At 48.8% G+C, this 26,333-nt stretch overlaps 1 protein-coding gene across 5 annotated transcripts in view; it reads left to right on the plus strand.

Annotated features, from left to right (window-relative positions):
• The window catches only part of TJP1 (tight junction protein 1), a 56,418-nt gene that overhangs the window by 18,342 nt on the left and 11,743 nt on the right, over positions 1-26,333 (plus strand). For all 5 annotated transcript variants that reach the window (XM_028137170.2, XM_028137172.2, XM_028137173.2 and 2 more), the window contains exons 3-19: positions 6,509-6,633; positions 7,570-7,672; positions 9,149-9,425; positions 11,290-11,393; positions 11,946-12,114; positions 12,666-12,813; positions 14,543-14,682; positions 15,497-15,602; positions 16,413-16,563; positions 18,477-18,585; positions 19,280-19,499; positions 19,771-19,955; positions 20,053-20,148; positions 20,956-21,038; positions 21,897-22,107; positions 22,363-22,463; positions 25,535-25,885. In XM_028137170.2, coding sequence (XP_027992971.2) covers positions 6,509-6,633; positions 7,570-7,672; positions 9,149-9,425; positions 11,290-11,393; positions 11,946-12,114; positions 12,666-12,813; positions 14,543-14,682; positions 15,497-15,602; positions 16,413-16,563; positions 18,477-18,585; positions 19,280-19,499; positions 19,771-19,955; positions 20,053-20,148; positions 20,956-21,038; positions 21,897-22,107; positions 22,363-22,463; positions 25,535-25,885 — 2,679 coding nt within the window. The remainder of the gene's footprint in view (positions 1-6,508; positions 6,634-7,569; positions 7,673-9,148; positions 9,426-11,289; positions 11,394-11,945; positions 12,115-12,665; positions 12,814-14,542; positions 14,683-15,496; positions 15,603-16,412; positions 16,564-18,476; positions 18,586-19,279; positions 19,500-19,770; positions 19,956-20,052; positions 20,149-20,955; positions 21,039-21,896; positions 22,108-22,362; positions 22,464-25,534; positions 25,886-26,333) is intronic.

Below are 26,333 nucleotides of genomic sequence, written 5' to 3' on the forward strand. Positions count from 1 at the left end.
GCCATCACCCTGAAACTTGTGCCCATTTATAGTCGGCTCTGCCCCTCACCCCAGCACATAGCAACCGCTGATGTGTGTTCTGTTCTTACACAGAAATGTCTAGCCTTTTCCAGAATGCCATGTCAGCGAGCTCACACTACATATATGTAGCCTTTTGAGACTGGTTTCTTCTAACGTATTTGAAATTTCTTGTATCAGTAATTCTTTGTTTTATTTTCTTTTGTTGTTGTTAGTTTCTTCTTATTGCCCAGTAATATTCCAGCATATGAATGTAGAGAGATTTACTTACTCATTCTCCAGTTTTGATACATTTGGCCTGTTTTCAGTTTTGGGTGATTATGAATCAGTCTGCTCTAGTATACACGTTTTTGTATGAACCTAACTTTTCATTTCTCTTGGGTAAATACTTAGGATGGAATTGCTGAGTCTTATGGTAAAGGAATATTTATCTTATAAGACGCTGCCAAACTGTCTACCATTTTGCATCCTCGCTGCTAGTACGTATGAGCTCCAGTTGCTGTGTATTTTCACCAACCCTCGATATTATCAGGGTTGTTAGGGTTTTTTGTTTTCTTAATTTTAGCCACACAGATAGGTGTATAGTGGTATGTGGTTGTGGTTTTAGTTTCTAGTTCTCTTAAGACGAATGATGTTGAGTATCTGCTTATGTGCTAACTTGTCGTCCATATAGCTTCTTTGGTAAAATGTGTTCACATCTCTTGCCCATTTTTAATTGGGTTATTTGTTTTCTTATTATTGAGTGTTTTCTTATAATTGTGGTAAAATACACCAAACATAAAATTTACCATCTGTTCAAGTCCTTTGCCCATTTTTTAATTGGCTCATTTGTTTTTTTAATTGTTGAGTTGTAGGAATTCTTTACCTACTTTAGATATTAACCCCTTATCAGATATGTGACTTGCAAATATTTTTTCCTATTCTATGGGTTGTCTTTCCATCTGTTGAGGTGCACAAAAGTTGTTCCTGAGTTGTGAGAGTTGTTTCTATACTCAGGATACACGTTTAATTTCTTGCTGTCTTTGTCAGAAACCAGTGACCCTTTGTGTGCGGTCTTTCCTTGGTCTCGTCTGTTGGTCGAAGTGTCTGTCTTCCTGCAGTTACTTCTGCCGTGACTGTCACAGCTGTAAAAACGGTTTTCTTCTTCGTCTGTTGGTGTGGTCAGCTTCTTGCTTTTGGAATGTTGAACAGTCTTGCATTCCCACGATAAATTTCACTTGATTGTGATATAGCATCCATCTTCTATATTGGATTGATTTGCTCATATTTTTTGAAGATACGTGTTTCTGTGTTCATCAAATACTGGTCCGTACTTGTGTGTGTGTATTGTTCTTACCTGGTTTTGGTGTCGGGGAAAAGCTATGCGCATCAGAACAATCCCTGCACAGTTGATGCTACTTCTTCCTTCAGTGTTTGGTAGAATTCATCTGGACGCTTCTTTGTGGGAAGGCTTTTAACTATAAATTCAGTTTGTGATGTTGTGTAGGACTGTCCAGTTATGTGTTTCTTCTTTGTTAGCGCTTCTTTTTGGGTAGCTTGGTAATTTGCATCTTTCAGAGTATTTGTCCCTTTCATCTAATTTATGAACATAAAGTTGTTAACAGTGGTCTCTTATTTTATTGCTATAGGGTCTGTAATGAGGCCCTGTTCTTATTTTTGATATTGGTCATTTGTGTCTTCTTTTATTTCTTGGTCTGGCTGGCTAGAGGTTTAGCAATTTCGATTGATCTTTTCAAAATACCAGTTTTTGTTTTCATTGATATATTTTGTTTTGTTTTTTATTTGATTGATTTCTGCTCTTATTTTTATATTTCCTTTTTTCGGCTGATGTTGGGTTTTAATTGTTCTCTTAATAAGTTCTTAAGGTAGAAGCTAGATCATTCTTTTGAGACCATAGGTGTAATTTGGCATTATCACATTCCATTTGTTTTTCCCTAGTACCTCTTAGTTTTTAAATAAACAAAATGAAGTAAGACCCATTAGCTAAAAGATGTTTCTCCTTCCTACTGTTTTGCCTCGTCTTGTTAGGCATGCACGTGTGGGGAACACGGTATTTACTGCAGATCACTAGCTGAGGGAAAGCAGGGAAAGCTCTTGAACGTTGAGAAATCAGAAACCCTTTTCTGAATGAGCTGAGTGTCACACATCCTCGGCACAGTGGGCACAGTCCCCGGCACGTCTGAGCGCCCGTCCAGAAGATGAGGGCCGTTTCTTCTGTAGCTGCCTCTCCCGTGCTCAGTGTCCTCCGCCGTGGGAAGGGGCCAGCCCACAGAGCTGTCCCACGAGTTCCGTGGCGATGAGCTGGGGATGCCGTTCCCAGAGCTGCTGCGCTGGGCCGAATGGGAGTCCTCAGCACCGTCCCTGCGGGCGTGGTGTTTGGGAGGTTCTTGCCGTAGCCCTGTCGGTGCGAGCCGACTCACACCAGCCACACTGCACTCGGCTCACTCTCCGCCGCTGCAGAAGGGGCGTTCAGGTAGCCCGTCCCTGGTGTTCTGAGTTGGTCCAGGGTAAAGTCTGGCTCTGCGAGAATATTGTTGGCTAGCTTTTCCTGTCAAGACCCAGGTGATGTTTTAGGCTTTGCAGGCCGTTAATCTCTCACGACTACTCAACTCTGCGCTGGCATTGCAAAAGCAGCCATAAATAGTAGATGGACAAGTGGGTGTGGCTGCGTTCCAGTAAAACTTTCTTTACAAAACTGGGCAGCTTCCCAGCTCTGGCCAGCAGGCCAGGGTGTCTGACCACTGGCGGAGAGCAGTGACTTCCGTTTTCTTACCGTGAAGAGAATCCTCTGGGCCATCCCACCTGTGAGGTTCTGAGTCCCTCTGTCTGCCTCTGCCTAAATCTCCCGTTGAAATGGAGGGCCATGGCCTCCGGCTTCCATTTCTGAGAGGCATTGCCAGAGGAATGAGAAGAGCAGTAAGCGAAGGAGGTGATTGGAGGCTGTCATTTCGGGGCTAGCCATGTGTGGCCAAGTAAGGACAAATCCGTGTTCTTTGACATCTGATGGTCAATTACATGTAAGGCAGAAGTAACTTTGTCTGTTAAAAGAATAGAAAGTCTGTAGATGAAAACACAGTAGTTTCTGCTGTTAGCTGTCAAGAATAATGCACGATGTGCTTCTGCGTTGCCCATGCTCCTGTTGGCATGCCCAGAGGAGACTCTTCACCTGGAGTGTTAGATACTCTGAGGCCCACTCTCCCAGGCGATCGGTGGCCTCCAGCCAGCCTGCCCTCCTATTCACTCTGCCAGGCTGGGGACGTTGTTGCTGGTCCGCTGTGTGCCACGCACGGTCACACCCCTGGAATGATGCCGGAGAAGAACTACAGGCCGACTGCTGGCCTCGCGGGCTCTGCTCTGCCCACTGGCCCTGAGTGACAGTGGATATGGTCCTCAGGTAGCTGTCCCCCCTGTCTCCCATGCATCGTAAGCTCCTTAAGGGGAGGAAATGTTCGTCGGTGTTATATCCCCGTAGTGCTCGGCACTTAGTTAAAAGCCCAATAAAAGTTAATTTCCTAGGAGACCACCCTAGTCAACAAAGTCACTCTCAGGAAGTCCGCATAGCAGCCTTACGTATGTAATGCGAAGACATCCATAATTTACGATTGTCTAGCCTTCTTATTAAAGATGTAAGACGCAGGTGAAATTAATTTTATTGTAGATCTTATTTAGCTCAGTATATCCAAAATAATACCATTTTCAACATGTGAGCAATATTTAAAAATTGATGTACTTTTGTTTTTCCATAGTCTTACAAAACCAGTGCACATTTTACAATTTCAGCACATCCCTGTTAAGACTAGCCACATTTTCAGCACTCAGCGGTTACATGTCTTTTGTTTATCATAAATTTAGTTTCCCTGCCAGGCAAAGGTTTGAACACAAAAGCTATTGCCGCTCATGGCTGCTTATGGTCTCAAAAAGATGAACTATGGTGAGAGGAAAATTCTTGGATGCTCATTCTTCCATTCAAAAGCTACAACATAATGTGTGTGCACATGCAAATAAGTGAGATCATATTATACTGCTTTAACCCTCCACCCCACACCCCAAAATAATTAACATTATCTTGGACATTTTCTCATGTAAAAACCAACTACCTTCTGACACACCTAAAAATTTGTGTGGTAAAGAGATATGAGAAAATAGAATATTTTGCATTTCTATTGAGAATTCCACCGTAGTCTTTCAGTGAGTCCAGCCCCAAGCCTGCGATCGCCTCGGAGAAATAATAATTCTGCTGCTGTCAGAGTTGATGACTGGGAACAGGGTTAACATGTTTTCACATGTGCTGTTCCTCTTCCCGTGTAAACAAATGGCTTTCCCATGTCTCCTGCAGCTGCTGCTAATGCAGTTCTTCCCCTAGTCTGGTGGAACCGTATCCCCACACGTAAGTGTATGTCAGTGCTGTCGCCGGTCCTCTCGGGGTCTCTTGTCGCGTGGAGTGTCAGGGTGTCACCCTCGGTGAGCGTCCCGAGGCCGGGCGTGGAGACCGCACCCGTCTCCTTGCCCGTTCGCCAGCTTCTCGGTGCCCTGGCTCCCTGGAGGTCGGTTTTACCGGATAGAGCTCTCGGGCTCACTGTTCCTCTGGAGGATCTCTGCATTGTCTTTGGCATGTCACGTTGCTCTCCAAACGTGATGATAATCTAAGTTTCTTTTCTTCCTAAGTTATGAGCTCTTTTTAAAGTTCCCAGTTAGCTCTTGAATTCTGTCACCTGGGTTCATGCTTGCGTGTTCTGTGGGGAAGTGACTCTGCTGCTCCTTGTCTTCATCGTGATGTTGTAAGGGATTCGATCCTGACACTCTTTTTGCTTATTTTTATGCGAAATTAGTTTCTTTGAGGTTTTAGAAATTGGCTTAGTTTCCTTGCACGTGTGTGTGTGTGTGTGTGTGTGTGTGTGTGTGTGAGAGAGAGAGAGAGAGAGAGAGAGAGAGAGAGATGCATGTGTTATAGAACATACCTGCTGCTTTCTGACACATCTTTTTTTTAAGCAAGAGTCTTGTCATACTTTTTTTTATATATATTTTATTGATTTTAGAGAGGAAGGGAGAGGGGGAGAGAGAGAGATAGAAACATCAATGATGAGAATCATTGATTGGCTGCCTCTTGCACGCCCCCTACTGGGGATCGAACCTGGGACCTTTCAGTCCGCAGGCTGACGCTCTATCCATTGAGCTAAACCAGCTAGGGCTGACACTTACATCTTATCTCTGCGCCCTTTGGACACGTTGCCCTGGCTGTTCTCTGCTTTGTCTCTGCTGTTCCTGTCCTGTCAAGGCCGCTTCCCTGCCAGCAGCGCCTCCTGTGTGGAGCTGGGCCGAGGGCGTGGCGCCCAGTGTGCAGAGCCCGGGGTTACACAGCTCCGGGGTTCAGGCTCCATGGCAGGTCCTGTTCCCTCCTGCGGTTGGAGTAGGCAGTCCCTCCGTGTCAGCTGCTGTTCCCACGTTGTTTTGCCATTCTTCCCAGCGAATGCCTGTTATTATTTGGGGTTCTCAGGTCGTGGGTGTGTCAGACACCTGTGGCTTTCCTCCCAGGTAGCTTAGCGCCGATGTTTCAAGTCTATGCGCTCTATGGTTTCAAGTCTTTAATCCCCGTGAGTTAATTTGTGTGTATGGTGTAAGATAGTGGGCTAGTTTCATTCTCCTTTCTGTGTCTGTAGATTTGTCTTTTCTGAACATTTCCCATGAGTTGAATTATACTATAGATGGTCTTTTATGATTGGCTTCTTCACTCGGCATAATGTTTTCAAGGGGGTTCATCTATCTCATAGCATATGCTAGTACTTCATTTCTTTTTAGAGCAAATAAGAGTCCATTGTAAGCATGTACCACACTTTATTTGTCGGTTCACCAGTTGGTGGGCATTTGGGCTGTTTCTCTCTGTGGCTCTAGTAACTGCTGCTGTTAGGAAATGTGGGTGTAAGTCTTCGTGCAGGGAGATGCTTTCATTTTTCTCGGGCCTGTAGGCGTGAAGTTGCAGGTGGTTTATTCCTTTTTAAGGAGAGTTTTTTCCTTTTTGCCACTTGAGTAGGCTTTGGGGTGGGAGTGAAGGTCGTGACGTACACCCAGGCCCCGGTGGACATGGTCTCGTGGTTTGCATGGCAGAGGGCTGTGGAAAACATGCGGGAAGATGCTGCTCTGGCTTATGATTCCGGACCCCTCGGAGAACTGAGGTTTCCTTACACTGCTCCGCATATTTCACTTCCTCCTCAGCAAAGCGATGGTGTGGATTTCTTTGAGATTATCTTAGTTCTTAAAGAACATTCGAGTAATTGGCAGTTCTTACTATTCTCTTACTCCATTTAATGCATTAGAGCGCATGCCCATTCCAGGCCAGATCCTTTGGTGAGTAACCATTCGGGCAAGGGAGTGGGGACCACAGATGAAATACTATTGTCATTTTTGCATTTCAATGTTTTTAGTTTGTAGAGTGCGACATAATGAACAGCTATTTTTCTTAATTAGTGACATTTTACTGTGATTATTACTCTAGGCTCCGGGATTTGGATTTGGAATTGCGATCTCTGGTGGGAGAGATAACCCCCACTTCCAGAGCGGGGAGACCTCGATCGTCATTTCGGACGTGCTGAAGGGAGGGCCCGCCGAAGGGCAGCTGCAGTAAGTGTGTCCCCTGGGCGCTGTGCTCGCATGGGGCCGGCTCGGGCCCTGGGCGCTGTGCACTGACCGCCCAGCAGGTTCTCTAAGTGAATGTGTGTTTTTCCTTATCTCGATCCTGAATGGAAAGTAAGTACATGAACCTTAGATAGAAGGTCACTGTGAAAATAGTGGAACAAACAGCGTTTACTCAGTTTGAGGTAGAATCTAGCCTTTAGGAACCTCTCACCCTGAGCCTTGCTGTTTTGTTCAGTAAGGTTATCAAGAGAAAGAGGCCAAAGATACACTAGCAAAAAAGTAAGAGTATAACCAGAAGGATTAAAAGAAAATCAAAAGAGAAGGAGTATTTATTTTTTTAAAGGGAGAAGAACTTTTCCCGGCTATATAAATAGTATCATTTATGCCCTGTACTTGTACCAGCGGAATTACTCTGTGTTGTGGTACCTGCTCAGTCCTTTAGGAAACGGGTTAATGGCTTTGTTTTGTTTTTGTTTTTTAATATATTTATATTGATTTCAGAGAGGAAGGGAGGTAGAGAGAGAGAGAGAAACATCAGTGATGAGAGAGAATCATTGATCGGCTGCCTCCTGCACGCCCCCCACTGGGGATGGAGCCTGCAACCTGGGCATGTGCCCTGACCGGGAATGGAACCGTGACCTTCTGGTTCAGAGGTTGACGCTCAAGCCCTGAGCCACACCGGCTGGGCCATGTGTTAATGGGTTTAAAAAAAAAATGAATGACCTGTGGGTACTTGCTAATAAGCGTGTTTGTGAGAGATCTGAAAGTAAATAGTTTGACATTTCATCACTGATCTGAAGACAAATAGATTACCTAGTCCATAATTACAGTATTTTTTAGAAGTACTCATCTTGAAAATACCTTCACAAACTTATCTGTATGTTTTTCTCTAACGTGCTATTTTGGTGGCTTTTTTCTTAGGGAAAATGACCGTGTTGCGATGGTTAATGGAGTTTCGATGGATAATGTTGAACATGCTTTTGCTGTTCAGCAACTAAGGAAAAGTGGGAAGAATGCAAAAATTGTGAGTCTCTTTTACCTTTAATCAAGTAAAGATACCAGCTTTATTGTCGATAGCATTTCTGGTGTTTGACTGTGTCCTTCCTCTTTAAGAAAATGAAATCTGGGGAATATTGAGGAGTAGAAGAGGTGAAGTGGCACTGATCTCTATCGATGTGTTAGCAGTTCCATAGGAAGGGAAGAGGTGGATGGAAGCATTGCCGAACAAGCACAATATTTCTGTCCAGTGAAGTGAATTGTAGAGGCCCTCATCAGCAAAGCGTGGACCTGCAGCCAGCTGAGGGGAAGATGATTCAGGGCTGGAGTTGTCATGGCAGATGATTGAGGGTCAAGAGGAAGTCATTTAAATATCGCACATGATCTCTCATGCAAACGTGGGAGAACTGATGGACTGAGAGAATAGGAGAGGATGGAGGAGAATCGCAAATAAGATAGATATGGAAAAGTGTCAGAAGTAAAAGACAGGGCGTGGTACCCAAGATGCTACAGCCCTCTGATGAGACCAAGTGAGTACCAGGTGAGAAGGCCAAGGGCAGACCAGGCCTCAGAGGCCACTTGACCAGGAAGTAGACCTTGACCAAGTGCATGTAGACCTTGACCTCCAGGGAGCGAAGGAAGTAAGTGGACCTGGAAAGTTGGACCAGTGACCAGGGTCATTGAGGCAAGAGAACCTGGAGAAGTAACTCACACAGACCAGAGATTACATCCTGGGGAGACAGAGACACTGCAGGCAGAGTGTGCTGGTGACGGGGAGCCGCGTCTGAGCGCTGACACTGAGCTGAACATAGTGTGGAGGTGGAATACGTTACTCTCCTGGAGGTCCAGCAGGGCCGTCACAGGCCTTGATACTGACGGTTCTGAAGTTATTAAGGAGTCAAGTTGGGCTTGCAAGTTTGCTATGGTTTGGTAGCAACTACAGTAGTATTTTAAAAATATATTTTTATTGATTTCAGAGAGGAAGGGAGAGGGAGAGAGGGAAAGAAACATCAGTGATGAGAGAGAATCATTGATCGACTGCCTCCTGCACGCTCCCTACTGGGGATCAAGCCTGAAAGCCAATCGAACCGTGACCTCATGGTTCATAGGTCAATGCTCAATCACTGAGCCACGCCGGCCGGGCCTATAGTACATTTTTGTTATTGGAGTAGAGTGCACCATTTATTTATTCAAACCACCAGTAATTGTTAGTTTTCCTTTAGGCTTGTGATGATTGCACCCAGAAGGTCTTTCTGAATTAAAGCAAGGACTTTCTGAGGCCCACTCTCCCAAATTTGGTTCTTAAGCAGATCTCTATCAGGAGAGCAGAAAACCCAACCATTATGGGAACGTATTCCTTGGTGATGTGTTATCATTGTTCCTTATTTCTCTCTGATTCATAATTAACTTAAAGTGGCACCAGAATAGTGTAATTTTCCTCTCTCTCAGGAACGGAAGCCTCCTGTGCTTGAAAGCAGTCACTCACTCACAGTCTTCTCTGTAGACCATTCGCAGGAAGAAGAAAGTTCAGATTCCTGTGAGTCGTCCTGACCCGGAGCCCGTGTCCGAGAACGAGGAGGATAGTTACGATGAGGACGTGCCTGACCACAGAGGCAGCCGTGGGGGCACGGTCAGCAGGCGGAGTGAGAAGAGCTGGGCGAGGGACAGGAGCGCGAGCCGCGAGAGGAGTCTGTCCCCGCGATCCGACAGGCGATCGGTGGCCTCCAGCCAGCCTGCCAGACCCACCAAAGTCACGTTGGTCAAGTCTCGGAAAAATGAAGGTATCCATCTTCTCGGTTATCGTTTCCATGGAAAAATTTTACACAGATTTTAACGAGAAGTGAACGTGCATCTCTTCCTGTCTTTGCTTTTGTTCCCTGTTCTCTCCGTTCTTGTGTCCTGCTGCTGCTGTAAGTCAGCTCCTGCTAGGACAGCTTCAGACATTACCTGTTTTCTCTTCTTTTTAAATATATTTTTATTGATTTTAGAGAGGAAGGGAGGGGGAGAGAGAGAGAAACATCAATGACAAGAGAGAATCATTGATCAGCTGCCTCCTGCACGCCCTTGGAGTAAATGAATAAATTAGTATAAGGAATATTTTGGAGTCATCTCTGTTCTGGTCATTTGTTACTTTTGGACAGAGTTTCCCATATTTCTCTGTGACACAACAACCTTTTCTAAACCACATAGTAGATGGCCTAGATCCCCTAACAGTGGTCGGCAAACTCATTAGTCCACAGAGCCAAATATCAACAATACAACGATTGAAATTTCTTTTGAGAGCCAAATTTTTTAAACTTAAACTTCTTCTAACGCCACTTCTTCAAAATAGACTCGCCCAGGCCGTGGTATTTTGTGGAAGAGCCACACTCAAGGGGCCAAAGAGAAACATGTGGCTCGCGAGCCGCAGTTTGCCGACCACAGCCCTAGAACAGCGGTCGCCAGCAGGTCGTCCGTGGACCCCTGGTGGTCCGTGAGGTCCAAAAGGTTGGCGATCGCTGCTCTCGAGAGTCATTTTCCTTTTCCACCCGAGTCTGTTCCTGCTTGTGGGCACTCTGTATGTTTGCCTTAAGTTAAACTGTAACTGATGTAACTTTTAGAAGTTCGAGTAGATCTCTTAACTTATCTCCTATTAAAAAGTTCTCTATTTCCCATCTTGGTTCTTCTTCTTCTTCTTTTTAATGTAGTGGCACTAAGAGTCCTTTTCCCCCTTCTAGTAGCACTAGCAGTAACCCTTCTTCTGTTGGCACTGTGTTGTAGTCATTGTTCTAATGAAAAAGGAAATGTACAGCTCTGCAGACCTCTGGACTCTGCTGGTGGTTTCCTCAACTCTGACCGACTCCTCGCCCACGGAGGCAGTTACTGTTGCCTCATTCCTGGCTCCTTGGTGGTGTGAAAAGGGCAGGAGTGGCTGTCTGTCTCTAGCCCAGACCCACCTGGCTAGCTGTCAGCCTTTGTCTGCACTAACACCCAGGAGTGTGTGCTAATGAATGCCCTGGGCATGGCTCTCCAGGGCCACAGGCACGCAGGATCAGATAGAAAGACTTTTGCTCTAGAAACTTGGGAAAACAAAAACAGAACATGCGTGGTAAGGCAGGCCATCCCTGGAATTGTCCTTTTCCAGAGTTCTCCGCCTCACCCGCCAGAGAGAACGGGTCTTCTCCGCGGGGCGGGGCCCCTTCAGGAAAATGGGAGCGCGGTGTGCATGCCATCTTGTGTTTGCCCCATGCACTTGCCTCTGCTTGCACACTGAGTGCAGGCTCCCCGAGGATGGAAGGCAACGCTGTCTTACAGAGGGGCCAAGAATAAGTTCTTGGTACTGATTCTGTTTTAAAACTTTAAAAAACACATACATTTTTATTGATTTCAGAGAGGAAGGGAGAGAGAGAGAGAGAGACATCAATGATGAGAGAGAATCATTGATCGGCTGCCTCCTGCACGCCCCCCACTGGGACAACCAGGGCGTGTGCCTTGACCGGGAATCGAACTGTGACCTCCTGGTTCTTGGTCGACACTCAACCACTGAGCCACACCAGCCGGGCTATTTTAAAACTCCTTATGCAGTGATACTTTTAAAAGTCTGATACTTTTAAACTTTAAGTGTTTAGGATTTTGCACTAAAGACATTTCGATATGTTATTTCAGAGTATGGTCTCCGACTGGCCAGCCATATATTTGTGAAGGAAATTTCACAAGACAGCTTGGCAGCGAGAGATGGCAATATTCAAGAAGGCGATGTTGTCTTAAAGGTACACTCTTACGTTGTAGTGAACGGAAACAGAAAGCGAGTTCTGGTGGGACCACATGGCTTCTGCCCACATTTGAACAATTTTCCCAAAAGAATTGAAATTCAGGGTTTGGGGGCTGGCTACACGTCAACACCGATGTCCTTCGTTAGGCATAGAGTCATCCTGAGAGAATGCATCGCTCTGAGTTTATATCACTCACTAGTAGAACCACGGTGTAGGAAGCTGTGTTCCTTTTTATGCCACAAGTGGTTTTGACACCTGCTTTGGATATTATTGAGATGTTTATTCTGTTAGTTTGCTGTATAAGTTATAGAAAGTGGCGGCGTTGGGAGAGGGGCTAGGGGATGTGGGTTTTCTGTCAGGGCGACAGTGTAGTAAAGATGTTATTGTTCCGGGAAGGAGGAGGACTTGGGAATAAGCAAACGGTGAACAATGTTTTGGGTTGTACAGCGAGCCAGGGAGCAGTGTAGCTGTTCCTGTTCCTAGTGGACGTGAGTGACTGTTTGTATTTGTGTCATTTGCTTCCCACCCATGGCTGCTTTTCTGTTGCAGATCAATGGGACCGTGACGGAGAACATGTCCCTGACGGACGCAAAGACGCTGATTGAGAGGTCGAAGGGCAAGCTGAAGATGGTGGTGCAGAGAGACGAGCGGGCCACGCTGCTGAACGTGCCTGACCTCTCGGACAGCATCCACTCCGCCAACGCCTCGGAGCGGGACGGTGAGGGCAGGCCTCGTCCGGGTTCCCTTTACGTGACCAGTTCTTAAAGTGCTAGGGACGCTTGACGTGTTCGAGTGAAATAATTTCCTACAAGCCAGCCACCTTCAGAATCTAAGAATTACAGTTGTATATGCATGGTTCATTTTACTTTCCCAGTTTTACAGAGAAGTAATGAACATGCATCAGTGTGTAAGCTTAAGGTCTAAGCGTGATGATTTGATTGCATGCATGCTGAACTGATTGCCACAGTTACGGTGGGGTTGGGTGTTTTTGTTTTTAAGCGTCCACATGCGAGTGAGGCCACGCAGTGTTTTGTCCTTGTCTGACTTACCACTTAGCACGATGCCTTCCAGGCCCATCCATGCTGTCACTCTGTGTATGTTTTCCTGTGGGCAGCACACTACTGCTCATCAGTGGCCGCTGAAGTCACTGCTTAAATCAACCATTTTACGTGAATTAGATTTAGTGCTTATCTCCATTGTCATTGGAGTATCTTATATTTCACTGAGCTCATTTCATGGGAAACTAAATGGCCCCCTTTTATTTAACAGACATTTCAGAAATTCATTCGCTGGCATCGGATCATTCTGGTCGGTCACATGACAGGGCTCCCCGCCACAGCCGGTCGCGATCTCCTGACCAGCGGTCAGAGCCTTCTGACCATTCCAGACATTCGCCACAGCAGCCCAGCAGCGGCAGGTAATCACAATGTTTTTTAAAAATATATATTTTTATTGATTTCAGAGAGGGAGGGAGGGAGGGAGAGAGAGAGAGAGAGAGAAAGAGAGAAAGAAACATCAGTGTTGAGAATCATGGATTGGCTGCCTCCTGCATGCCCCCTACTGGGGATCGAGCCTGCAAACCCGGGCATGTGCCCTGACCTGGAATTGAACTGTGACCTGATTCATAACTCAACTTTCAACCACAGAGCCACACTGGCCGGGCGGTAATCACACTCTTGTCCAAAATAGAATAGTTATGTGTGCTAGGTCTGTGTTTCTAGCATTACTTACAAATAAATCTAGAAGATAGATTATGTCTGTTTTTCTTTTCTTTTCTTTTTTTTTAAAGATATATTTTATTGATTTTATACAGAGAGGAAGGGAGAGGGATAGAGAGTCAGAAACATCGATGAGAGAGAAACATCAGAAACATCGATTAGCTGCTTCCTGCACACCTCCTACTGGAGATGTGCCCGCAACCAAGGTACATGCCCTTGACAGGAATCGAACCTGGGACCCTTGATTCCACAGGCCGATGCTCTATCCACTGAGCCAAACCGGTTAGGGCTATGTCTGTTTTTCTTAATCAATTTAGGTATTTCTTATCTAGAAAATCAGAGGTCAAACTTCTCCTTAAAGGGCCAAATAGTAAAATATTTTAGGCATGCGAACCATGCAGTCTCTTGTCACTACTCAGCTGTCTTTGTATCACAGAAGGAACCGTAGATAATATGTAAATGAATAGGCCTGGCTGTGTTCCAATAATACTTTATTTATAAAGACAGTTGGCCCACAGCTGCACTTTGCTGAGGCCTGCAAGCTTACATAATCCACTGCTCAGGGAAGGTAACCATAGTAGGAGTCCTCTATTAGTCTGGTGTATAGAACACGGGTTCCAGAGTGCAACCTGCGGACCAAAGCCAGCCTGCTGCCTCGTTTTGCAAATAAAGTTTTATTACAACCCTTTCTGCAATAACATAATTAAAAGGTTGCATCAGAGGCTGCATGGCCCACAGCAGAAAAAGTTAGCCAATCCCTGATCTAGAATGTTAAAATATATTTTTTTTAAGCTAAAAAACAATATATGGGTAGAGAGAAGGATTACACTGATTTTCTTCAGACCTTGTAGTTTGTTGCTCAGTTTGTTTTGTGTTTTATTCAGTCTTATTTCAGAGCTCACTCTGGGCCAAGACTTGTGCCTGTGTGAAAACACCAAGTTTTAATGTGAAGTCTAGAATACGTTAAACAGCACAGCTCTAGATCTGCATGTATTATTGAATAATGCCTCCATCTCTTGGTAGATAACAGAAATGCTCTAAAGAGAGCATTGATTTTCCAAATGTTAAGAAAAATGTAATGGAATTATGTGAGTCCCATCTGAAATGTTATTGAAATCATAATAATTGTATTACATAATAATTGTACTATAATCATAATACAGTATTTTCATTGGCTGCCTCCTGCACCCCCCCCCCCCCTGGAGTCTGCAACCTGGCATGTGCCCTGACTGGGACTCGAACCATGACCTCCTGGTTTATAGGTCGGCGCTCAACCACTGACCCACGCCGGCCGGGCACCTGCTGGCTTTTTATAACAGTTTGACAGCTGTTGGAGGAAGCCCTGTCATCGTGTTTAAAGTTGTTCTCTTACAAAGGCCGTTCGCAGCCTTCTTCACGCCCGTGACTTCCCGTTTGATCCTTGTGTAGTCACCGGAGCAGAGAGGAGGAGAGAGCGTCCAAACCTGGGGCTGTCTCGCCGCCCGTGAAGCACGCGGACGATCGCGCCCCGAAGGCAGTGGAAGAGGTCACCGTGGAGAGAAATGAGAAGGCAGCATCCGCTCTTCCAGGTGAGCCTCGGGCACCCAGTCGGAGGACATGCCCTCAGGCTGCGGGGTTTGGGGGCACTTCAAAGGTGCTGCTAGTATTATTGTTAGTATTACAGCTACCGCTTCCTGCGTTGAATCTGTCTGTCTGTAACTTCCAGCATTTTCTCTCTGGTGGAGAGTGGACAGTAGGCATGCATGGGTAGTTTTCTGGGTAGGAATTCCTCATGGTTCACAGCTACTCCCCGTGAGGAAGGCTGTTCTCCCGCTGCTCCCTGAGAAGGACTGTTAGGGTGGCTGAAGGAGCACAGTGTAAGTTGTCCGCTTAATGAACGTGTTTTCACAAGCACTAGTAAGTGTGCCCTGTAGAGCTGTGTGTGAGGTCAGACAGAAGAATCTGCAAGGTTTCGAGATCTGCTTGCTTGAAAGGCCTGAGATTTCGGTTCAACTGTCTCTTAGCTCCTTTTCTCAAATCTTTGGCTCTGCTTGTTGAGTGGTGGGAATGTGGATGATTAAAAATAACTTTCTCATAGGGAAGATGGAAGGCTGCTGGATGGCCACAGCAGAAATGTAGGCTCTCCTAATTCTTCGTCTTCTGTGGCACTTCCTTACGCCTGGATGACTCAGGCCCTCCCAGCTGGTCCTGTGGCAGGCACGGGCGATCCTGTCACACCATGCCTGCTGCAAAGACGTTAGAGTTTGTTACTGACCCACACTCTCCACATGTAATACACGTGCCTTACCAGGTTCTCTGAACTTACATGTTTTGCAGACTGGCTTCTTACATTATTTATTTTTAATAATGATTTCTGCACCATTTAAATGTTCTCGCTTTTAGAACCAAAGCCTGTGTATGCTCAGGTTGGACAACCAGATGTGGATTTACCTGTCAGCCCGTCTGATGGTGTCCTGCCCAATTCCACGCATGAAGACGGCATCCTTCGGTAACGCGGCTTTGACTTGTGCTGTCCTCTCTATCCGTTACTAAGCGCCATTGAACGTGAGAGTTCAGTTTCGGTCCATATGGCGTATATTTAAAAACACTGCATACCATTAATGCTGTGATTGGGTTTAAAAATTATTTATATGATAGAATCAGAGATTAGAGAACAACAAGGAACTTTCTGGATATGTACTTTTTTCTCATCATTGTCTCCTACCTAGTTTTTAGGTCATGAATTAAAAAATTGTTTTCTATTTAGACACCAGATGTTTGACAAACTTCGTAATGCCCTAGCATTTTTTTTTTTTAATCAGTGTTTCTCCATTTCAGCACTATTGACCTTTAGGCCAAATCTCTGTTTCTTAGTGGCCTGTTTAGTAGCATCCCTGGCCACTAGCTGAGAGTACACATCCCTCCTTCCCCAACCCTCCCCCCAGGTGTGCCAACCAGAAATGGTTCCAGACGCAGCCCTGGTTGAGAACCTGCTCTGGATTAGTTAGCGTCTCCAAGTTTTTATATCCTACACTTTTTATCACTGTATATTCTTCAGTGGATGGGATTGAGATGTACATTTTATAACCAGGTTCCCGCCATCTTGATGATGGAGTTAGTGTGTCCTGCTGCCTCTGTGGTGCCGTGACGCGGCGCTGTGAGACTGACGGAAGGCTGTCCTCCCGCAGTAGTGTGGGCCGGGCCACATTTCAGACCTGATGGTCCTTCAGTTCATTCTGAGTATGGCTTCGTGGTAGCAGTTTGCTGTAACTTCTCCAGCCTCTCTTCGCCGTTTCAAAGGAGATACTTGTTTCAACAGGCCCAGCATGAAACTGGTCAAATTCAGAAAAGGAGATAGCGTGGGTTTGCGACTGGCTGGTGGCAATGATGTTGGAATATTTGTCGCTGGCGTTCTAGAAGATAGCCCTGCAGCCAAAGAAGGCTTGGAAGAGGGCGATCAAATTCTCAGGGTACGTCCGCGCACTCAGGCATGTGGGGTTGAAGCACGTAGAGCTCAGGGAGAGGCGTCAACATGGCAGACCCACCATACGACACAGAATAACCTACGCCACGGTCTCTTGAGCCAACTAAACATGCAGACCAAGAACACGAGGCCCGGCTGTGCCGGGCCTGTCACCGGTGCCCGCGTTTGCTCTGGTTGAGGGCTGCGCTGTGTTGTACACCGCGTGGTGCTCTGGTCTCATTGTGACCCGCAGGACAGAGTAAGTCCGAGATCCCTGTAATAGGCACCTTTTAGTTCAGCTACACGTTCAGGCGGCAAGGCTCTGCCGTGAGCCACGCTCAGCAGTGGCCAGCATCGGGCGCTGCTCCCCGTGGGAGTGGGCGTGGCTGCCGTCCCCACAGCCCCGGGGACCTTCTGCGCCCAGGGACGGCTCCTGCACGGGGAGCGGGGGGTTCCTCCAGGCAAATGTGGAGCTGCCCTGGTTCTGCCCTCACCCCCAGGAGCCAGGGAAGCCCAATGGTGCCGCCTGCTGCCTTCTCTTTTGCCTGCCTTTTTTCTAGCAGTGTGGCCAGTAACATGGGGACATCTTTCCCTGTCTCTTCCCTTGTTAAAATACCCACACTCCCGCTAGTGCGCCCTTGTCATCAGCAGGTCCATCTCCCGAGTGTGAGTTCTCACGTGCTCTACTTCTCACCCTCCGGCTGTCCGTGCCCCTCGGTCCTGGCGGCTCCCTGCCCGTAGGCTCCCTCCTCCTGTGTCCTGACTCACTCTCCGACCCACAGTCCCGTGGGCCATGTTCCTCTCGTCCCCTCCTGCTCTTCAGCCTCCTCTGTCGCATTTCTCTCTGCTTCCCTTTCGGTCCGTGCTGCCATGGAGGTGAGTAGTCTGGCTTCCTCCGTCACCACTGCGCCTCTGCCGTTCATAAGCCACCAGAGGCCTCGTGGCGTCTGCAGCCTGCGCTCTCCTTGTCGTCCTCGCTGAGCTCTGAGAGCTCGCTACCCTTCGTGAACACTCCCTTGGGCTCCGCAGCACTGCCCTCTGTCCTCCTCTGATCGTGGATGCTCCTTTCCTGCCTTCCTCAGTGACTTCCAAACTTGGGGAATACACCCATTTAGAACTCTCTCTCAAAAGTGTCTTTCTGTTTTGGTTGTACAAGTAGTGCAACGCGCAGTCACACTGACATCGGGACGAGGCCCTGTTGGTCCTGAGGAGCGGCTGATGCAGTAACTGTCGCCTGGCAGCCGCTGAGCGTACCCCAGTCCTCAGATGTTCTCACAGCGATGCCTCAGCGCATCCGCTGTTTCTTTTCCATCTCGTTTCCTGCTTATTTCTTTTGCAGAGTCTTTGCACATTTACAGAACTTATAATTTAAATTTTTAAAGCCAGAGATTTTTCAGTAATAATAGGTATTTAGGATTAGAAGTTGTCTTTGGTCTAAAGTGGTTAGATTTTGCACTGAATAGTCTTTAAAGTCAGGGTGCATGGTGACTGCTATTTATTTATTTATTTATTTTATAAATATATTTTTATTGATTTCAGAGATGAAGGGAGAGGGAGAGAGATGGAAACATTAATGATGATAGAGAACCATTGATTGGTTGCCTCTTGCATGCCCTCGACCCAGGCATGTGCCCTTGCCCGGAATCAAACCTGGGGCCCTTTACTCTGCAGGCTGATGCTCTATCCACTGAGCCAAACCAGCTAAGGTGTGACTGCTCTTTAAATGAATTTACACCTTCACTCACTTCACTTGGTTTATGCTTTTTTAAAATTATATTCTTTCTCCAAAGTCAATGTTTCCATCTGACAGATGTGGTCTTTTTAAGTTAGGTAAACTGAGAGTAGTTGCTTCCTGTGTAGATAAGCGTTTTGTGACCCATAAGTACGGCCACGAGTGACTTGTGAACGGCCTTTTGACAGGTCAACAACGTCGACTTCACCAACATCATCCGAGAGGAAGCCGTGCTCTTCCTGCTCGACCTGCCCCGGGGGGAGGAGGTGACCATCCTGGCGCAGCAGAAGAAGGACGGTGAGCGCCGGCGGGAGGCGGGAACGGGACACAGGCTGTGGGCAGCTGCGGGCTGAGATAGGAGTTCATTTCCTTTTAAATCCGGCGCTCAGAGTCGGGTGAATGGGTTCATCTCACAGCGCCGTGATAGGACCACCCAGCCTTACGGCGTTCCAGCTTAAGGAGGATGCCGACCAACCCAGGGCGAGGCTCAGGAAAATCCCTTTGTGCATTCGCCGGCAGAAGCACACAGAAGCGCCCAGGGCATCTGCCGAATTCGGGGCCGACGTTATCTGGGCAGTGCTCTGGTGTTGGTTAGGGCCCACGCCCCGGAACGCCTGGTTCTCTCTGTCCCTGTAGCACAGGGCTCCCCGCCTCGGCCCCGACGGGGGGCTCAGGCCTTCTTTGTCGTGGGGGCTCTTCTGTGCCTTTAGGGCACTAGGGAGCATCCCTGGCCCCCACCCACTAGTGCCGGTAGCACCCACACCCTCCTCCCCACACCTCTCCTGCAAAGTGGAGGTGCTGGCCTTCCCATCTCGTGAGGTAGTGGTGACGTGTACGTGGCCAAGTGCCCGTCACGGTCCGGGTCAGCGTCTGGTGACACTATTATTTTGTTGTTAGTATCATCAATAGCCTCTTCGCATCGTGAATTCTCATCAGCTTCATTTCTTATCCCACTAGCCATTGATGGTGTTTTTGTCTTGATTCTTTTTAGTTTACCGCCGCATCGTAGAATCAGATGTAGGAGATTCTTTCTATATCAGAACCCACTTTGAATACGAGAAGGAATCTCCGTATGGACTTAGTTTTAACAAAGGAGAGGTGTTCCGGGTCGTGGATACCTTGTACAATGGAAAACTGGGCTCCTGGCTCGCTATTCGAATTGGCAAAAATCACAAGGAGGTGGAACGAGGCATCATCCCCAATAAGAACAGGTAAGACTGTTTGGCTGCTCCTCAACCCAGTCAGTAACGAGGACAGAGTTCAGTCCCCTGGGGGATGCTGGGAATGTGAAGATTCATCTTCATTGTCTCATCGTGTCTGTAATGGTCCCAGTGGTACAACCCCTTCATTTCAGTGTAACCAGTAAGATGTAAGCTGCATGTGAGATTCTGTCCAGAATTTTGACAGTTCACTCCTTGGGGGTCTTCTTCCATTCTGTGGTTTTAAAACACCTTTATGTGATGGGTGTCTCCTCTCGCGCAGGGCTGAGCAGTTAGCCAGTGTGCAGTACACGCTCCCTAAGACAGCAGGAGGGGACCGCGCTGACTTCTGGAGGTTCCGGGGCCTTCGCAGCTCCAAGAGGAATCTCCGCAAAAGCCGGGAGGACTTGTCGGCCCAGCCGGTGCAGACCAAGTTTCCAGCCTACGAGCGAGTGGTCCTCCGGGAAGGTAGTTTCTCCTCCGCACACGGGCCCGTCCCCTTAGTGTCCACGTGCTTACGGAAGACAGGTATAAACTGTGCCGCTCTTCCCGGATTTCTCCACAGCCGGGTTCCTGCGGCCGGTCACCATCTTCGGGCCAATCGCCGACGTGGCCAGAGAGAAGCTGGCGAGAGAGGAACCGGATATTTACCAGATTGCAAGTAGGTCGCCTCCACGCTGTGGTGGGAGGCTGAGGGGTTCGTTCACTTGGTGCCCCTCCAAGGGCTGGGCTGGTCTCTTCACCTGAGAGAAGCAACAATTTGCTTTTGTTTTTTCAAAATATATTTTTACTGATTTCAGAGAGGAAGGGGGAGAGAGAGAGACAGAAACATCAGTGATGAGAATCACTGATCCACTGTCTTCTGCACGCCTCACTGGGGATCGAGCCCACAACCTGGGCAGGTGCCCTGACTGGGAGTCAAACCATGACCTCCTGGTGCATAGGTTGACGCTCAGGCACTGAGTCATGCCGGCCGGGCTAAATTGAATTGCCATATTTGACAATTTCTCTTGGGCAAGTGACCATCTTAACTTTGGCTCAAGTTCCATTTCCTGATTCTCTTTGAGATGTTGGTGTTGTTTACTGTAGAGTATGAGTTTTGATGTTTTGAACATACTGTGTCCCAGTATTGCATTATACAGAGGTTTGGGGGCGCCCCTTTAAACCTCGCACCCGAGGCAAGGCCTCACTTGCTTCTTCTAAGCCCAGCCTCGTGGGAAGCACTGGTCTAACCCAGCGGTTCCCATTCAGGGCAGATCCTCCCCATTGGCCGCCCGGAGCCATTTTTGTTGTCATAATGGGAGCGAGGGAGGTGGGGGTGCTCCTGGCATGTGGTGGGTGGAGGCCGTGGCACAGGACACCAGCTGCGGGTCCCAGTGCCCAGCGTGTCAGCAGTGCCGGTGGCTGAGGCGTTCTCATCTCGCCGGCGGCAATTTGATGTTTTGTCTTGTCCTGACTCCACGAACAGAAAGCGAACCTCGGGATGCGGGGACTGACCAGCGTAGCTCCGGCATCATCCGCCTCCACACGATAAAGCAGATAATAGACCAGGTGAGCGCAGCAACGCTGGCTTCGTTCTCAGCTGCGAGTGTCGAGTGTCGTGGTTCTGAGCGGGATGCGGTTTGGTTCATTTGAAAGTAGAAAGTCGTTTTTCTACAGTTATTGCCGGTGTACCATGCCGAAAGGCGTAGTAATGGTCCCTTTCAGGGGAATAGTGTTACATGCATCTGGAGATGGTTTTGGTTGCCACGAAAACAGTCAAACACATCAACAGACTGTTCACATTGCCTTGCACGGCTCTAGTTTACCTGCGATCCTATGGCCGGGAGTCTGCTTTTACTCTGCAGACCATGTCAGGAGCATTAAGTTGTCATACGTGTAATCACTCTAACGCCGTGATTTTCAGCCGGTGTGCCGCAGGAATTCTTAAAACATGCGATACCTGATTATTTAGTCAGGGTACTGACCTTTTCCCCTTAGATTGTCAAATAAAAAATGACCAACACAACAGTAACCATCGGTATGAATGAATCAGAATTATACTTTTTTTTTTTTTTTGTCACAACAGCAAAAAATTACAGTATGTTTTTTGGTGTGCCACAGAATTTCAGTACTTAGTTCATGAGCTATGAGATGAAGAAAGATTGAAAATTGCTAATCTAACCGAACACAGGCAGTATCGTCAGCTTGCAAGTATTGGGGCCAGCTTGAAAGTGAGCTGCTTGAAGTTGTTTATTTGTTGTTAGGTTGGGCTAGACATTGTATTGAATTAATTTCTAATGACAGTTTCCTGAGACGTCGGAGCACATGTGACGTCCATCACGATTGGTGATAGTCAGGCGGTGCCCTTTTCTGTGCTGACTCCAATTCCCTGTCTTGTGTCCTCACTCGTTTTTTGTGTGTTTCCAGGACAAACATGCTTTATTAGATGTCACACCAAATGCAGTCGATCGCCTGAACTACGCCCAGTGGTACCCGATCGTGGTCTTCCTTAACCCCGACTCTAAGCAAGGCGTGAAAACCATGAGGATGCGGTTATGCCCAGAATCTCGGAAGAGTGCCAGGAAGTTATACGAGCGGTCTCATAAACTGCGGAAAAATAACCACCATCTTTTTACCAGTGAGTGTCGTAAGGCCTCTCAGCCTGAGTGTCTGGGCAGCAACATGTGGGCCAGAGCGCTGTGTCGTTCAACACTGAACCTCTGCCACCTTGGCCTGTGAGGCTGCCCCGGGCAGTGCAGGCACGTGGGGAGAAAATGACCATAGGGCAGGGGTCTGTCCTCAACCCCATCTTTCAAACGGCTCAGCGACGGTGCGTGAGGCTGGCAGGTCCAGTGGCCTCGCTGTCAACCAATGTCCTCCATTTATTTTTCAGCCACAATTAACTTAAATTCAATGAACGACGGCTGGTATGGTGCGCTGAAGGAAGCCATTCAGCAACAGCAGAACCAGCTGGTTTGGGTCTCAGAGGGAAAGGTAAGACATTTCCTATTGTCTCATCTTTTAACCTGCTTTCTACATCACGTAACTGATCGGAGATGCTTTGGGTTCCTTCGTTTTCTAATGGGTCTGGTTTTTATCATTTGTGTGGAGGGGTTACGTGAGTTGTTTTTGGTGGCAAGATATTCCGAAATTCTCTCAACTATTGACTTACCACTTCAATGGTGTTTCCTCAAAAGCCCTCTTAAATGATAACTAATGGACAGGGCTGGGTCCTGTCTCTGCCCCTGTCTCGCCTGGGAATGACTTTGAACCTGGCTTCAGTTTCCTCCTGTGAAAGAGGGGAGCCTGGTGGGCGACAAGAGCATCCCCCAAACGCTGCCCTCAGCACAGGACGTTCAGGACTCGCTGTGAGGACAGAGGTCCCTCTGAGGGCCAGGGGCGGGCCCCCTGCTGCCCGTAGCCCCGCAGGGAGGGCACGGTCTCCAGGGCCTGCTAGACTGACAGGTGCGCTGCCCAGTCCATGCCCAGGGGTCTGTCTTCCCCACTCAGCACCTGCTCACATTCTTGCAGCACACCCCGGAGTGTCGCTCAGAGTAAGACTTCCTTTCGGCTTTAAGGTCTGATTTATCCACATCCAAACGGCAGGCTTTAAAGCACCCGTTTCTGCTGTCACTCTTCCTGGTGTGGGCCGTCTTTCCCGGAGCGGTCTGTTGGTTCTGTTGGGAGAGCTGATGTTTGCTCACAGCGGACAGTGCAGAGAACTTTTTGATTTCAGTGTCTTACCTGAAGCATCCGTTCTGGCTGCTAGGGGAGGTTGTGAACGTCTGTTTTTTTATTTTGTTCTCCATATTCTCCATCGGCTTGGGCTGTGTTGTGCCTGCCCCTGCATGGCCCCTCCCCCCGCCTGGCTGTGATGCAGATGCTCGGCCGTGCATGCTGCATGCTCCGGGCCCGGCATGGTCCCCACCCAGGACACCCAGCCCGCAGTGCAGAGGCTGACACGCTCCCGGGAGGGGGGGGGGGGGGGGGGGCGGTGCTGCTGCTCCCACTGCGCCATGCAGAGCGCCTGTCCGGACCCTCCCCCTCAGCACCGCTCGGGCCAGGCTCTCTGTGAGCCCCGTCATACTCTGAAGAACTGACACGCAGCTGGGACCCCTGAGCCACGGGAAGCGGGGAGAAAAACCACCACCTGGCAGCCACCGCCTCACTAACCTCCTCTGCCCGCTGCTCTGGGACAGCACTCCCTGCTGGCGCCCTCTCTCGGCCAGACTGCTGATCGCACTGGTGGTTCTCGGATGAGATTAGCTTGGCAATGCAGAGCGCACTGTCTCCCTACCTGAGAGGTTAAACCCTCAGAGCTCCCTTTCTTTTCTGTCCTCCCTCTTCGTTTCCTTTCTTTGCTTGGATTTCAGAGTAAAGGTCTAACCCCCCCCCAACTTCTTATGTGAGGAAAGTAGGCTGTTTGTTATCAGGATGGATTGTTGCATTCGGTAAATCAGAGAGAGTGGTTACAGTTTAGATCAAGCTTGATTTATCCCCCCCTTCCATTTCCCATCCAAGTGTATTTTACCTGAACGATCCTACAGCACTCCCTTCACACGGCCTCTCCACGCTCGCTGCGGCTCTGGCTGCTGTGGAGAGCCGTGCACGCCCGACGCAGTCCTACCCCCTCCTCACCGAGAAAGGTCGTCCTGAGGCGGAGCAGGCGTCTGTCCCCTCCGGTCCCTGCAGCCCTGCGTCGGGCTCACTGGCCACTTCCTGCCTGGCCTGCTGGGCAGCAGCGAGGTGGTTGTGAGTCCCAGTTGCCCTTCCCCCAGGCCTTCCCTCTCCCCTGGCCGGTGCTGGGTTGCAGTCCTCAGCCCTGCAGGGTCAAGGTCACAGCAGAGGTAGGGAGACTGCTCTTCTTCAGCAGCACAGAGAGAGAGGAAGCCACGGAGGTTCGGGGGGCAGACCCTGCCGGGACATGACTCCTCCTGTCCTGAGCCTCCAGGAGGCCCAGCACCCTCGTCTTCCCACCAAGAAGGCAGTGCAGGGCCGGCTCTTCCTCAGCAGGCGCGGCTGCGGGGAGCCTCCAGGTGGCTCCGCCTCACGTTTGTCCTGGGCGTGGACGAAAGATTGTCAGACTTCTGGGTGCCACCCCCTTCGGCGCTCATGCTGACTGCGCACCGTGTCCAGGCGAGAAAGACCTTTGTGGACTGTTCCGTGTGATCAGTCCAAGGGTGAGGTCTTGTCCAGTGGCAGCCTGTCGGTGCCGCTCTCCCCTCCTTCCTTCGGGCACCTCTCGTCCTCTCTGACGACAGCGCCCTCGATCTCGGTCACTTGTTAAAGAGAGTCCGGCTGCGTTCCTCCCGTGCCATCCGCTGGTGCTCCTCTTTGAACCCTCACAGAAAAACGCGTAGGGGCAGCCAGTCCTTAGTGAGGCTTTCCCTTGTGTTGTACAGAAGCTTAAGCTCTGCCTGGCTGGTGTGGCCCAGTGGGTGAGCATCAGCCTATGAACCAGGAGGTCACGGTTCCATTCCCGGTCAGGGCACATGCCCGGGGTTGTGGGCTCGATCCCCAGTAGGGGGCGTGCAGGAGGCAGCCGATCCATGATTCTCCTCTCTATCATTTCTACCTATCCCTCTCCGTTCCTCTCTGAAATCAATAGACATATTTAAAAAGTAATAAAAGAGGCTTAAGCTCTTCCTCCACTACAGTGTGTTTTCATGGCTGTTCTCACGCGCTGTCCTGTCCGTGTGTCCCTGTGTGCGCGTGGTGTGGCAGTACCTTCCCCCCCACCTTGCTTTGGGCTGACACGCTGCTGACTGACTGGGCTTAGGAACCCGAGTGGTGCCAGGATCCTTTCCTTGTCTTCCGGGCTGGGCCCCAGAGGCCAGCTCCGTCCTGATTGGCCAGCGACATTCCCTTCATCCAAGCACAGGTCTCCCGGGTGCTGTGTGTCTGCATGTGCGCGTGTGCAGTCTTCTTGACCTGTCCGCAGCGGAAATGTCGAGAACTCGGGGTGATTTCTTCGAGCCCGATCCCTGTCAGCCTCCCTTGTGAACGCAAGGCCCTCCCTCACAGGATACTGAGTAAAACTTGTAATTTACTTTCATTTGACCCAGGCGGATGGTGCTACCAGTGACGACCTTGACTTGCATGACGATCGCCTGTCCTACCTGTCAGCCCCAGGTAGCGAGTACTCAATGTATAGCACGGACAGTAGACACACTTCTGACTATGAAGACACAGACACAGAAGGCGGGGCCTACACTGATCAAGAACTAGATGAGACTCTTAATGATGAGGTGGGGACCCCCCCGGAGTCCGCCATTACCCGGTCCTCTGAGCCCGTAAGAGAGGATTCCTCTGGGATGCATCACGAAAACCAGACATTTCCTCCTTACTCACCACAAGCGCAGCCACAGCCCGTCCATAGAATAGACTCCCCGGGATTTAAAACAGCCTCTCAACAGGTAAGCGGCACGCATCCCACGGTGCGCAGATAGGGTGCATTGTTGGATTTGAGGATGGTGGTTGAGTTGAAGAATACATTCTGTCCCGGCCGGCGTGGCTCAGGGTTTGAGCGTCAACCTATGAACCAGGAGGTCACGGTTCGATTCCCGGCCAAGGGCACATGCCTGGGTTGTGGGCTCCATCCCCAGTAGGCGGCGTGCAGTAGGCAGCCGATCCATGATTCTCTCTCATCATTGATGTTTATCTCTCTCTCCCTCTCCCTTCCTCTCTGAGATCATTAGAAATATATCTTTTAAAAAATATATATATTCTGACCTTTTTCCAGATTAAGAAGTAACTTTTAATTTCGAGTTGAGAATACCAAGGACTTAATTCTGTGTGTGCTCGTCTCACACAGCAGTGTACTGAGTTTCCTTTTAGCATAGGACCTAGCGTCATAGCTTTGTT

This window comes from Eptesicus fuscus, chromosome 25, assembly GCF_027574615.1.
Source record: "Eptesicus fuscus isolate TK198812 chromosome 25, DD_ASM_mEF_20220401, whole genome shotgun sequence".
Classification (NCBI taxonomy): domain Eukaryota; kingdom Metazoa; phylum Chordata; class Mammalia; order Chiroptera; family Vespertilionidae; genus Eptesicus; species Eptesicus fuscus.